At 40.7% G+C, this 13,750-nt stretch overlaps 1 protein-coding gene across 1 annotated transcript in view; it reads right to left on the reverse strand.

The window, feature by feature from the left end:
- Positions 1–881: 881 nt before the first annotated feature.
- The window catches only part of PCYT1B (phosphate cytidylyltransferase 1B, choline), a 122,802-nt gene continuing 109,933 nt past the window's right edge, over positions 882–13,750 (reverse strand). The window contains exon 8 of the mRNA XM_055081882.1: positions 882–1,094. Coding sequence (XP_054937857.1) covers positions 882–1,094 — 213 coding nt within the window. The remainder of the gene's footprint in view (positions 1,095–13,750) is intronic.

The raw sequence follows: 13,750 nt of genomic DNA on the forward strand, positions 1-13,750 counted from the left end.
GCTAAACTTGGAGCCAAAGCAAAGCGGCTCCTTTATATACATATATATATATATATATATACATATACATACACATATACATATATATGTATGTATATATATGATGTTCTGTTTTGTTGCATTTCCCACAGATTAAGGTAGTTTCTGGAAAACAATGAAGTCAAACCAATGATGAAAGAGTACAACCAGGAGACATTACACCTTAGGTGGCGTTCTCCTTGACAACACTGTCCTTGGAATAAGAAGTTGAGGTTCATACTAGGTGACCTTTGATATATGTAGCCTAAAGCAAGGCTTGGTCTAGACGCCACGTTCCTGGAGCGGGAAAGAACTGATGTGTTGCAACATCAGGTCTCGTGGCTAAACTGAGAAGGTTGGCATTTGTCTGTAGCTTGACTATTTCAGAAGCACTCTGCCACCTCTACTGGAAACTTTATTCTGGCAGAGCTTGGGTGGTAGGAGGCAACGTGCAGGGCCCTTAGGGGCTGGAAGTAGTAGATTGAGGGAACAGCCGCTTCCCCGGGGGGTATACTTGGTGGGGGTCAGTGTAAGAACCAAAGCAGAAGGCACCCCACTCAGTGCAAGTCTCCCAGGGGTGCTCTGCATCTTTCCTTAGCAAGGTTAAAGTAGAGTGGTTCTAGATGATGCTAAGAAGGTTTGTATAGGTTGTCCGGTGGGAAACCTCCATGCAGAGTCCAAGTCTTAGGCTGAGTGGAGACTGAGGGAGAGCTGGTCTCAAGCCTTTCCCTTAGCAGAGCTCAGGGTCTCCTGGCTGAGCTGCAGCTCCTGCGACTGTTATCCTTCCCACACCACTCAGGCATCCCCCGTGCCCCCGCCCTCCCCCCAGCCTGTGTGGCGTGGCTCTTGTCTGCCAGCAGCCTTTACTTCTCATCCTCATCCCCCTCACTCATGCTGCTGATGGAGGCTGAGGCAGCTTTGGGTGAGGAGGGGGGTGAGGTTTTGTTCGGGAGCCACGAGAAGGTGGGCGACGGGGAACGTGAAGGGGACCGGCTCCTGGTGGGGCTGCTCACAGGGCTCTGCTTCGGCGACAAGGCCTGCAGCATCCGGCTACTCCTCTCCTGGAACATCTGCTTCTAGAGAGAGAAGGGAGAGAAGGCGTCTGTTAAAGGAGCCTTCTGAGGCGGTAGGGAAACGAACAAGGCAGGAAGGACAGCCGCTGCTCTAATACCTGCACGCACAAACGCAGGCTCGCGTGACAGCCCGTGTTCCCCAGACTATCTCTGGGGAGGGGCTGAGTGAGATTCTGGGGCAGGAAGATGCTGCCACATCGGATTATCCTCCCGGCTGGTTCTTGGGACTCATCCCTTCTTACCGCCTTTTCCTCCATCTCCAAATCGAACTGCTGTCTATGATGTGCCAGGCAAATGTCAATGTCCTCGGTACTTCGAAGTACAGCAGGAAATAAAACAAAAATCCCTATCCTCATGGATATGAGGGAGGAATCACGCAATAAACAAACAAAATATGAGGTGTGTCAGATGGAACTATGGTCTGAGAGAAAACTAAAACGAGAGAGGTTAGCAGACTGGGGTGTGGGCCGGGGGGACAGGTGGGCTGCAAAGGTCAGTCGGGCGCTCAGGGAAGGCCTCACTGAGAAGATGCTGTCTGAGCAGAGACCTGAAAGAGGTGAGGAGGGGACCACGTGAACGGCAATCGGGGGGAAGCACGTTCCAGACAGAACTCCGAGAAGGGAGCACGCAGTGCACGTCCCAGGACAAGCAAGGAGACCATGGGGGCTGGAGTGGAGTTACCTGGGTGAGGAGGGGCATGGGGGGAAGAAAAGATCAAGTTGGTGGTCATATCGAAGCTGGGGCTTCAGTGACATGCGGGAAGATGGGGTGGGGATGGGTGGTGAGCCCGTGGGGCTGGATGAGGAATGGCTTTCCAAACAGAAGGTGCTAAGTAGACAGGGCTAAGCATAACTGCTTGGCCTGACTGGACCCCAAGTGCCTGTAGGGTGACAGTAGTTGAGGCTGGAGCACCAGGAGGAGGATGGATTTCTCCTGAAGAGCCCCTGGAAGGTCTTAATCAAGAGAGGGGTATGGTAAGATTGGTGATGTAGAAATACCTTTGGGTATGAGCATAAAAGCAAAAAAAGAAACCATTTTAAAAAAAGATTGATGTTTGGCTATATAGAAAATTTAAAACTTCTGTACCTCAAAAAAAAAAAAACCCAAACCACTATGAAATAAGGTACAAGGCAAATGAAAAAAAAGGGGGAAATTTTTGCAACATTTAAATACAAATTAAGCATTTTAGTATATAAACAGCTTAGAAACCAAAAAGAAGATAACGAGCATTTGGCACATACAGGTAACTCACAAAAGACTTATAAATGAACTCTAAAAAATGTTTGGCATCACTAATAAACTAACGCAAAGTGATTGATGTGAGATACCTTTTTTAATATATCAGATTGCTAAAGATATTTTTCATCTTCCCAACATTTTAAAAGTTTTTCCAGTTTTGAGATAGAATTGACATACAATTCAATTGTATGAACAATTGAACTTCTCTTTCTGGTTCTTCTCTTAAACTATATACGTTTAAGGTGTACAGCATAATGATTTCACTTAAATCGTGAAATGATTACTACAATAAGGTTAGTTAACATCCATCATCTCATATGGATACAAATTTTTTTTCCTTGTGATGAAAACTCTTAGGATGTACTCTCAAAACCTGCATATATACCATACAGCAATGTTAACTATGGTGATCATGTTGTACATTACATGCCTAGTACTTACTTATCTTATAACTGGAAATTTGTACCTTTTGACCCCCTTTATGCAATTTCCCCTCCCCATACTCCCTACCTCTGGTAAACACAACCTGTCAGTGAAATCATACAGTATTTGTCTTTCTCTGACTTACTTCACTTGGCAAAATGCCCTCAAGGTCCATCCGTGTTATCACAAATGGCGGGATCTCCTCCTTTTATATGGATGAGTAATAATCCAGAGTGTGTGTGTGTGTAAACCACAACTTTATCCATTCATCCATCGACAGACACTTAGGTTGTTTCCATGTCTTCACTATTACAAATAATGCTGCTATGAACACAGGGGTGCAGTTATCTCTTAAACACAGTGTTCATTTCCTTCAGATATAATAGTTGACCCTTGAACAATGGGGGGGTTATGGATGCTGACCCTCTGTGCCGTCGAAAAATCGGTGTAAAACATGGTAATTGGCCCTCTGCATTCACAGTTCTACATCTGTGGATTCACCCAACTGTAGATAATGTAGTACCTTAGTATTTAATACTGAAAAAAATCCAAGTATAAGTGGACCCATGCAGTTCAAACCTGTTCAAGGGTCAACTGTATTCCCACAAGTGAGAATTCTGGATCATATTTTGAATTTTTTGAGGAACCTTCATAATGTTTCCATACTGGTTGTACCAGTTGACAATCCCACCAACAGTGCACAACCGTTCCCTTTTCTCTACATACTTGCCAGCATTTGTTCTCTTGTCTTTTTATTGCTCACACTCTAACAGGTGTGAGATGATATCTCATTGTGGTTTCCATCTGCATTTCCCTATTGATTCAGTGACGTTGAACATCTTTTCATGTACTTGTTAACCATTGGTATATCTTCGTTGGAAAAATGTCTATTCTAGGTCCTTTGCCTATTTTTAAATTGGATTACTTAGTTTTTTGCTATTCAACTTTATGAGATCTTTATATATTTTGGATGTTAATTCCTTATCAGATACATGGTTTGTAAATATTTTTTCCCTTTCCGTAGGCTGTCTTTTAATTTTGTAGGTGGTTTCTTTTGCCATGCAAAATTTTTCAGTTTGATGTAGTCTCATTTATTTTGTTGCTTGTGCCTTGGGTGTCATATCCAAAAAATCATTGCCAAGACCCATGTCAAGGAGTTTTGCTCTGATGTTTTCTACTGGGAATTTTGTGGATTGTGATCTCACATTGAAATCTTTAATCTATTTCAAGTTAATTTTCGTCGGTGGTGTAAGATAGGGGTCTACTTTCTTTTACATGTAAATGTCCAATTTTCTAGCACCATTTATTGAAGATACTGTCTTTTCTCTATTGAGTATTTTTGGCTCCCTTGCATGGGTTTACTCCTGGGCTCTCAATTCTGTTTTGTTGGTCTTTGTGTCTGTTATTATGCCACTGTCATACTGTTTTGATTACTACAGCTTTATAGTATAGCTTGAAAGCAAGAAGTGTGATGCCTCCCAGTTCGTTCTTCTTTCTCAAGATTGTTTTGGCTGTCCAGGCAGGGTCTTTTGTGGTTCCATATAAATTTTAGGACTTTTTTTTTTTTATTTCTGGAAAAAAATGCCATTAGAATCTTGATAGGAATTGCATTGAATCTATAGATGGCTTTGGGTAGTATGGGCATTTTAACAATTCTCTCAATCCAAGAGCATGGGATATCTTTCCAGTTATTGCTGTCTTCTTGGATTTCTTTCTTCAATGTCTTGTAGCTTTCAGTGCAGAGATCTTTCACCTCCTTGGTTAAATTAAGTATTCTATTCTTTTTGATGCTACTGTAAATGGGATAATTTAAGTCTCTTTTTCATATAACTCATTATCAGTGTACAGAAATGCTACTGATTTTTGTATGTTAATTTTGTATCCTGCAACTTTACTGAATTGATTAGATCTAGCAGTTTACTGATGGAGTCTCTAGAATTTTCTAGGTCTAAAATCATGTCATATGCAAATAGAGACTATTTTACTTCTTCCTTCCCAATCCTAATGCCTTTTATATCTTTTTCTTGCCTGCTTGCTCTGGCTAGGCCTTTGAGTACTATGTTGAATAGGAGTGGGGAGAGTGGGCAGCCTTGCCTTGTTCCTGATTTTAGAGAACAGGTTTTTAACCTTTCATGTATGATGTATGAGTATGATGTTAGCTGTGGGACTGTCATATATGGCCTTTATTATGTTGTGGCATGTTCCTTCTATACCTAGTTTGTAGTTTTTAACAACTGTCATAAATAGTTGTTACATTTTGTCAAATGCTTTTCCTGCATCTATAGGGATGATCATATGATTTTTTTTCCTTTCATTCTATTAATTGATGCATCACATTGACGGATTTGTGTCTGAACTATCCTTGCATCTCGGGGATAAATCCCACTTGGTCATGGCGAAAGATCTTTTTAACGTGCTGCTGAATTCAGTTTGCTAGTATTTTACTGAGAATTTTTGCATCTATATTCATAATGGATATTGGCCTATGGTTTTCTTTTCTGGGAGTGTCCTTTTCTGGCTTTGGTATGAGGGTAATGCTGACCTTGTAAAACGAGTTTGGGAGTTTCCCACCTCCTCAATATTTTGGGAAGAGTTTGAGAAGGAATGGCATTAATTCTTCTTTAAATGCTTGCTAAAATTCACCAGTGAAGCCATCTGGTCCTGGGCTTTTCTTCATCGGGAGATTTTTGATTAATGATTCAATCTCCTTAATACTAATTGGTCTGTTCAGATTTCCTCTTTCTTCCTGATTCAGTCTTGTTAGGTTGTATGTTTCTAAAAATGTGTCCATTTATTCTAGGTTGTCCAGTTTGTTGGTGCATAAATTGTTCAGAGTAGTCTCTTATAATCCTTTGTATTTCTGTGGTATCAGTGGTAATGTCTCCCTTTTCATTTATAGTTTTGTTGATTTGAGTCCTCTCTCTCTGTTTCTTGGTGAGTCTAGCTAAAGGTCTTGACAACCTTGTTTATCTTTTCCAAGGACTAACTCTTAGTTTTGTTAAAGTGTTGTTAATCTTTTCTATTGTCTTCCTATTCTCTATCTCATTTGTTTCTGCTCTAATCTTTATTTCCTTCCTTCTGCTAACTTTGGGCTCAGTTCTGCTCTTTCTGGTTCCTTAAGGTATAGAGTTACGTTATTTGAGACTTTTCTTATTTCTTAATGTAGGCATTTATTGCTATGAACTTTCCTCTTGGAATTGCTTTTGTTGCATGCCATAAGTTTTGGTATGTAGTGTTTCCATTTTCCATCTGTCTTAAGATACATTATTTCCCCTTTCTTCTTTGATGGGTCAGGAGAATATTATTTAATTTCCATGTATTTGTGAACTTTCTAGTTTTCTTCCTGTTACTGATTTCTAGTTTCATACCATTGTGGTCAGAGAAGATACTTGGTATGATTTCAATATTCTTAAATGTGCTTAGACTTGTTTTGTGGCCTAACATATGGTCTATTCTAAAAAATGTTCCATATGCACTTAGGAGTGTATATTCGGCTGTTATTGGATAGAATATCCTGTATGTCTCTTAGGTTCAGTTGATCTGTAGCGTTGTTCATATCCACTGTTTCCTTATTGATTCCCTGTGTGGATGAGCTATCCGTTGTTGAGAGTGGGGTATTAAAGTCCCCAACTATTATTGTATTGCTGTTTCTCAATTTAGGTCTGCTTTATATATTTGGGTGCTCCAACGTTGGATGCATAAATATCTACAATTATTATATCTTCTTGATGGATTGACCCCTTTATCATTATATGATGACATTCTTTGTCTCTCTGTACTATTTTTATTATAAAGTCTATTTTGTCTCATGTAAGTACACCTACCCCTGACTTCTTAAAATATACCATTTGCTTGGATTATCTTTTTCCACCCCTTTCTTTTCTTTCTGTTTGTTTTTTAAATTTTATTTATTTTTTAATTTTTTAATTTAATTTTATTTTTTTATACAGCAGGTTCTTATTAGTTATCTATTTTATACATATTAGTGTATACATGTCAATCCCAATCTCCCAGTTCGTCCCACCACCACCCCCGCCACTTTCCCCCCTTGGTGTCCCTACATTTGTTCTCTCCATCTGTGTCTCTATTTCTGCCCTGCAAACCGGTTCATCTGTACCATTTTTCTAGGTTCCACATATATGCGTTAATATACGATATTTGTTTTTCTGACTGACTTCACTCTGTATGACAATCTCCAGATCCATCCACGTCTCTACAAATGACCCAATTTCGTTCCTTTTTATAGCTGAGTAATATTCCATTGTATATATGTACCACATGTTCTTTAACCATTCGTCTGTCAATGGGTGTTTAGATTGCTTCCATGACATGGCTATTGTAAATAGTGCTGCAATGAAGATTGGGGTGCATGTGTCTTTTTGAATTAATGGTTTTCTCTGGGTATATGCCCAGTAGTGGGATTGCTGGGTCATATGGTAATTCTATTTTCAGTTTTTTAAGGAAGGTCCATACTGTTCTCCCATAATTAGTGATGTTGAGCAGCTTTTCACGTGCTTCTTGGCCATCTGTATGTCTTCTTTGGAGAAATGTCTATTTAGGTCTTCTGCCCATTTTTGGATTGGGTTGTTTGTTTTTTTAATATTGAGCTCCACCCCTTTATTTTCAGTCTGTGTGTGTCTTTAAGGTTAAAGTGAACCTCTTGTGGGCAACATATTGTTGGATCGTGTTTTTTTTTTTAACCATTTAGCCATTCTGTATCTTTTGATTGCAGAATCTAGTCCATTTATGTTAAAAGTAATTATTGATAGGGAAGGACTTATTATTGCCATTTTGTTAATTGTTTTCTGGCTGTTTTGTAGTTTCTCTGTTCCTTGTTTCATATCTTGCTGTGTTTTTGTGTGTGTTTTGATGTCTTTTGGTATCAGTATGCTTTGACAACTTTACCATGTTCTTTTGTGTAAATACTACAGGTTTTTGCCTTATCATTACCATGAGGCTTACACAGACTGTATTAAAATAATAACACCCTATTTTAAACTGATAATGACTTCAGTAGACTTCCTAAACTTTACTTTTGCTTGTCCTCTCCCTCACATTTTAGGTTATTGTTGCTGGACAGTTGATATATTATTAAATATTGTGTAACCAATATCAAATTATTGTAGTCATGGTTATTTTTAACTAAGTTCTCTAACTTTTTAAAGTAGTATTTACTTATTTATTTACTTATTTATGGCTTCATTGGGTCTTTGTTGCTGTGTGCAGGCTTTCTCTAGTTGTGGCGAGTGGGGGCTACTCTTTGTTGTGGTGTGTAGGCTTCTCATTGCAGTGGCTTCTCTTGTTGCAGAGCACGGGCTCTAGGCGTGTGGGCTTCAGTAGTTGTGGCACACGGCCTCAGTAGTTGTGGCTCACAGGCTCTAGAGCACAGCCTCCATAGTTGTGGTGCACAGGCATGTGGGATCTTCCCAGACCAGGGATCATACCCGTGTCCCCTGCATTGGCAGGCGGATTCTCAACCACTGCACCACCAGGGAAGTCCTGTTTTCTAACTTTTAACATACAGTTATAAGTGAATTATGTACCACTGTTACATTACAGAATCTAACGTTGACTATATACTTACCATTACCATTGAGTTTTATGCTACCTTCTTATGTTTTATGATGTTATTTAGTGTCCTTTTACTCAAAGAACTCCGTTTAGCCTTTCTTGTAAGGCAGATCTAGTGGTGATAAACTCCCTCAGGTTTTGTTTCTTCAGGAATACCTTTATCTCTCCTTCATTTCTGAAGGATAGCTTTGCCAGGCATAGAATTCTTGGTTGATGGGTTTTTTTCAAAAATTTGAATATACCATTCCATTCTCTCCTGACATGAAACGTTTCTGTTGAGAAATCTACCAGAAGTCTTATGAGGGTTCCAGTGTTTGTAATTTCTCCTTTCTCTTGCTGCTTTCAAAATTCTTTGTCTTTGACTTTTGACAGTTTAATTATAATCTCAGTGTAGCCCTACTCAGCTTTAACCTATTTGGTGTCCTTTGTGCCTTATGGATCTGGATGTCCCTTTCTCTCCCAAATTGTGGGAAGTTTTCAGCCATTACTGATTTAAATAATACACTTTGTCTCTTTCTCTTTATCTTCTCCTTCTGGAATTCCCATAATGCACATACTGTTTCTTTTGATTGTGTCCTGTAATTCCCATAGGTTTTATTCACTCTTCTTCATTGTTTTTTTTCCTTTTTGCTCCTGACTGGATAGTTTCTTGACTTCTAGGTTTCTTATGCCTAGTGGAGTCTGCTTTTGAAGCTCATTGTTGAGTTCTTCAGTCATCGTATTTTTCAGCTCTAGGGTTTCTGTTTGGGTTTTTTTTTTTTTTTTTTTTTTTTGATGATGATTCCTATTTCTTTGTTGAGTTTCTCATTTTGTTCATGTATGGTTTTCCTCATTTTGTTGTCTGTGTGTGCTTGTAGTTCACTAAACTTCTTTAGGAGGATTATTCTGAATTCTTTGTCTGAAAGTTCAGAGATGTCCATTTCTTTAGGGTCAGAAATTGGAGCTTTATTAGTTTCCTTTGCTGTCATATTAACCAGATTTTTCATGATCCTTGATTTCTTACATTGGTATATGCACACTTGAGGAAGTGGTCTTCTCTTCCAGACTTTACATGTGTGCTTTGGCAGAGACGGTCAGCTCAGTTTGGGTTTCTGGATGTGTTTGCTGGTAACATCCTTGGGCAGGAATGGTTTGCTATCAGGGTTTATTTTGGGGTGAGGCCACTGCCCAAGTTCTGAGGTGATGGGGCAGGGAGGGCTTGCTGCTGCCTGAGAATAGTTGGATAGGCCTGCTGATTTGGTTCCCTGCACAAGTGAGGCTGTAGGTTGGGCTCCACAGCTTCCTGGGTTTTCTGGTCAGGATTACTAGATGGTCATGACTGGGTACTATACTCAGCGGTAGGTGGGGCTATGAATTAGCTTCTCTTCCCTGGTAGGGCAGCAGAATAGGCCCCAGGGCCTGTACGGTTTGTTGTTTGGGGACCTGAGTCAGGCAAGAGTGTGTACTGAATTCCCTGGCCAGACAGGGCCACCAGTTTTGCTCTCTGTCCAAGTGCCACTGTATGCAGGGTTGTTGGATGGGCTAGGCAGCTTCCCGTGTGCTCTAGTTAGATTCCGTGGTCGGGTGGGTTGCAAGGTGTATTCAGCAATGAGTGGGGCTGTGAATTAGGTTCCCTTCCTGGGCACAGTGGGAGAACTAATTCCAAGGCCAGAAAGGCTCTTTGTTGGTGGTCTTGATTCAAGCTGACCTGCACCCTAAGTTTCCTAGCTGAACACAGCCACTGGCTTTGCTCTGCCGTCTGTCAGCTCTGCCTGCCAGACTCTGTGCTCAAGTATTGCTGGGCTATGCAGCTTCCCAGGTGTTCTGGCCAGGCTTTCTGGTTGGGTGTGGCTGGGAGCTTCACTCAGCAGTCAGTGGGGGTTAAAACTCAGCTCCCCTGCATGCGTGGGGACAGACCGGGCTCCAGGGCCAAAAATCTTTGTTTGAGGACCCAAATCAGACAGACTTGGACTCCACTGAGTTCCCAGGTCAGATGGTGCCAATGACTCGACTCTGCGGATGGACAAAGTGGCTGGCTGGGGCTACTACTTGGGCACTGCACATAGGAACTTGGTCCGCCAAGATCAGAGTGCTGCTTGTGGCATGATGAGATTCTCAGTGGTCAAGTCCTTCAGATTCCTCTGCAATCTCCATGGGGTAAGACCAGAGATGGTCTCGCAAGAAAGAACCCACAGTGCTGGGAGAGCTGGATGTCCATCTGGGCCTCTTTCGCCACTGGAGGAACCAGAGGCTCAGGGGAGATTTCTCCACGGTGCCATGCTGGCCTGGGGGAGGGGCAGTGCGGTGAGGACGTAGTGGCTCCTCTTACCCTTCTAATGCCACCTGTCTTGGTCTCCGTGGTGCAGGGGGTGCTTCAGCCTCACCCAAGTGTTCTAGGATTCTCTCAGTGGTGTCTTCTCTGTGAATAGTTGTTAGTTCTTCTTGTGACGGAGAACAAAGTAAGGAATGACCTATGTTGCCATCTTGATGATGTCATTCCCCCAAGATTTTTTTTTTTAATTTGTAATGGCCAGTGTTGGTGAGGGCTCGGGAAAAAGACTACACTCCTGTTACTGCTGGTGGAAGGGTAAAATAGTAGTGCCGTTCGGAGGGGTAATTGGGCAATAGGCACAAAAACTTTTTTTCCTGAGGAGACAGTCAGAGATGTAAATTTGTGTACATGGACATTCACTGCAGTGTCAACAGACAACACGTCAAACTCCCTAAACAGGTTAGAGAAATCTTGCACAACTCTGAGATTATACACTAAGCAGCTGATGAAAATCAAGTCCTTAAAGAATATTCAGTAATGTGAGAAAATGTTCATGAGCTATTGCAAAGTAAAAATGATTTTAGAATAGTATGTTCTGCATGAACCCAGTTTTGTAAAAGGAAATATATACATGTAGATGGAAAAAAGATGGGGGCAATACCCGCCAAATATTAGCAGTGACTACTCTGGGTGATGAGGCTAGAGGTGATTTTTAGTCTTTTATTATTTTCTTTACTTTCTAATAGTTCTACAATGAACATACTATTTTTACCATCAAAAAAACATACAGTAGGAAAAAAGAAAGATAACTGAGGCAAGGAGATTAGGCCAAAGGGCATTGCAATAATGTCACAAGTAAGAAAATATTAAGGCCTCAGGCACAACATCAATTCCCCCGCAGTCATTTTCCCTTTTTAAGTTCTAGCCCATTACTTTTTAGGAGCTCAAATCTCCTCTAGCAGATACGAGAGATCACTGAGATCCTTTCCAGATTTAAAATTCCATAATTCTACGAATACACCGATTATTCATCTTCCACTAAAGGCATTGATAATTCTGCCCAAAGATCCAAACCCCTCAAAATCAAACAGAAAAAAATGCTGTAGTACAACAGCATTAATTTAGATTAAGCCCATTTATGAGATAAAATCAAATGCCAAAAGGATAGGGTGGCCTATTATTAACGGCAATGTGAAAAATAAAAATCCTTGAACTTCTAACAGGCATTTTTATTTTTTAATTTTTTAAAATTTATTTTATTTTTGGCTGCGTTGGTCTTCGTTGCTGTGTGCGGGCTTTCTCTAGTTGCGGCGAGCAGGGGCTGCTCTTCCTTGCGGTGCGTGGGCTTCTCACTGCGGTGGCTTCTCATGTTGTGGAGCATGGGCTCTAGGCGTGTGGGCTTCAGTAGTTGTGGCACACGGGCTCAGTAGTTGTGGCTCGCGGGCTCTAGAAAGCAGGCTCAGTAGTTGTGGCACATGGGCTTAGTTGCTCCTCGGCATGTGGGATCTTCCCGGGCCAGGGCTCGAACTCATGTCCCTGGCATAGGCAGGCGGATTCTCAACCACTGCACCACCAGGGAAGCCCTTAGCAGGCATTTTTAAATATGTGTTTTTATTACTGTAATCTTTAAGTACACGTTTAGTGGCAGCCAGTGGCCCTCCTGCTGTTAATGGATTGTCAACATTTCCATTAGAAGCCCACTTTCTAAGGAATCTACAACTTGTCTACTATAGTTTGACTCAAGCTCATAACTGAATATTCTGCCTAAGGGGATGAAATTATTTGAACCCTTAATGATAAACAGTGGTGTCACACTTTATAAAATGCAGTATCCACGCAAAACAACTATGGGTCTTGATTTGCAAGCTCTCTGATCTGTTTTTGGTACATTTTGAAGGGTGGTTCCCCTGCGAAGGAGCTGAAATGAATCGGGTCAGGAGACAGTTTGTAATGAGCTTCCTGGGAAGAAAAGCACTTTAGAAATATAACAAATAACGAAGACTGTGGCATGGCATTTTCAAAGAGAAAACACTGAATTTAAATTCAATCTTTTGCTGTATTAAGAGGTTTCCATTTATAAAGTTTTCTCCCAAGAAAATAATCCCATTTATAGTCCTGTCCACATGAAAATAATTTTCTATTTCCCCTCCTACAATGTTTTCCCTTTTAAAAGAAAGTTCTTAATATCTAGTAAGGCAGTAAAATGTCTTGACAAATGCATTTAAAAGTTTCAGTGCTTCAGATATATTCTGGCACCACCAAAAAGGAAATAAAAAATATCCTACTTACAGATGGTTTGGATCTCTGACAATCAAGATGGAACTCAGGGAGAGTTTCAGTTCTGTGCAAGTCAGTAAGCAACAACTCACCCTGAAACAGTGCCCGACCCGTGTCCTGGGTACACGGCACTGTTGAAAAGGGCTTTAAAGTATGAGAAAATTTAATCTTCCCAACAACCCTAGGAAGTGGCTGAGAAGTAAGTGAACTTGCTCAAGGCTACCCAGCTAGGAAGTGAGCCCCTGCTCATGACCAGCTCTCCATAACTTCCATAGTAGGAAGCTTTTCATGTTTACTCATGTTTTACTTGAGTATTTGTTGGAAGACAAATTTTTCAAACTGTCCAAAAGACAAGTGGGAAATCTAGTTCAGATCCACGAACTGAATTTTATATTTCTTTTCTCAAAATTAAGTCTTAAAACTTAGCACTGCCATGAAAATGGCTCTTATAAGAAACAAACAGAAAACAACAAGTGCTGGAGAAATTAGAACTTTTGTGCGTTGCCGAGGGAATGTAAAATGGTGCAGCCACTATGGAAGACAGTACGGCAGTTCCTCAAAAAAATTAAAAAGAATTATCATGTGATTTAGCAATTCTACTTCTGGGTATATACCCAAAAAGACTTGAAAGCAGAGACTTAAATAGATATTTGTATAGTAATGTTCATAGCCAAAAAGTGGAAACACTCTAAATGTCTATCGATGGATGAATGGATAAACAAAATGAGGTATGCATAAATGTATATATGTATATGTACATGTGTATGCATATACATATGATGGGGTTTTTTTTTTCTAGCATGGCTAAAGTATTTCTTTTTTTTTTTTTTTTTTTTTTTGTGGTATGCGGGCCTCCCTCTGTTGTGGCCTCTCCCGTTGCGGAGCACAGGCTCCGGAC

The sequence above is a fragment of the Physeter macrocephalus genome, chromosome 21 (genome assembly GCF_002837175.3).
Source record: "Physeter macrocephalus isolate SW-GA chromosome 21, ASM283717v5, whole genome shotgun sequence".
Taxonomy (NCBI): Eukaryota; Metazoa; Chordata; class Mammalia; order Artiodactyla; family Physeteridae; genus Physeter; species Physeter macrocephalus.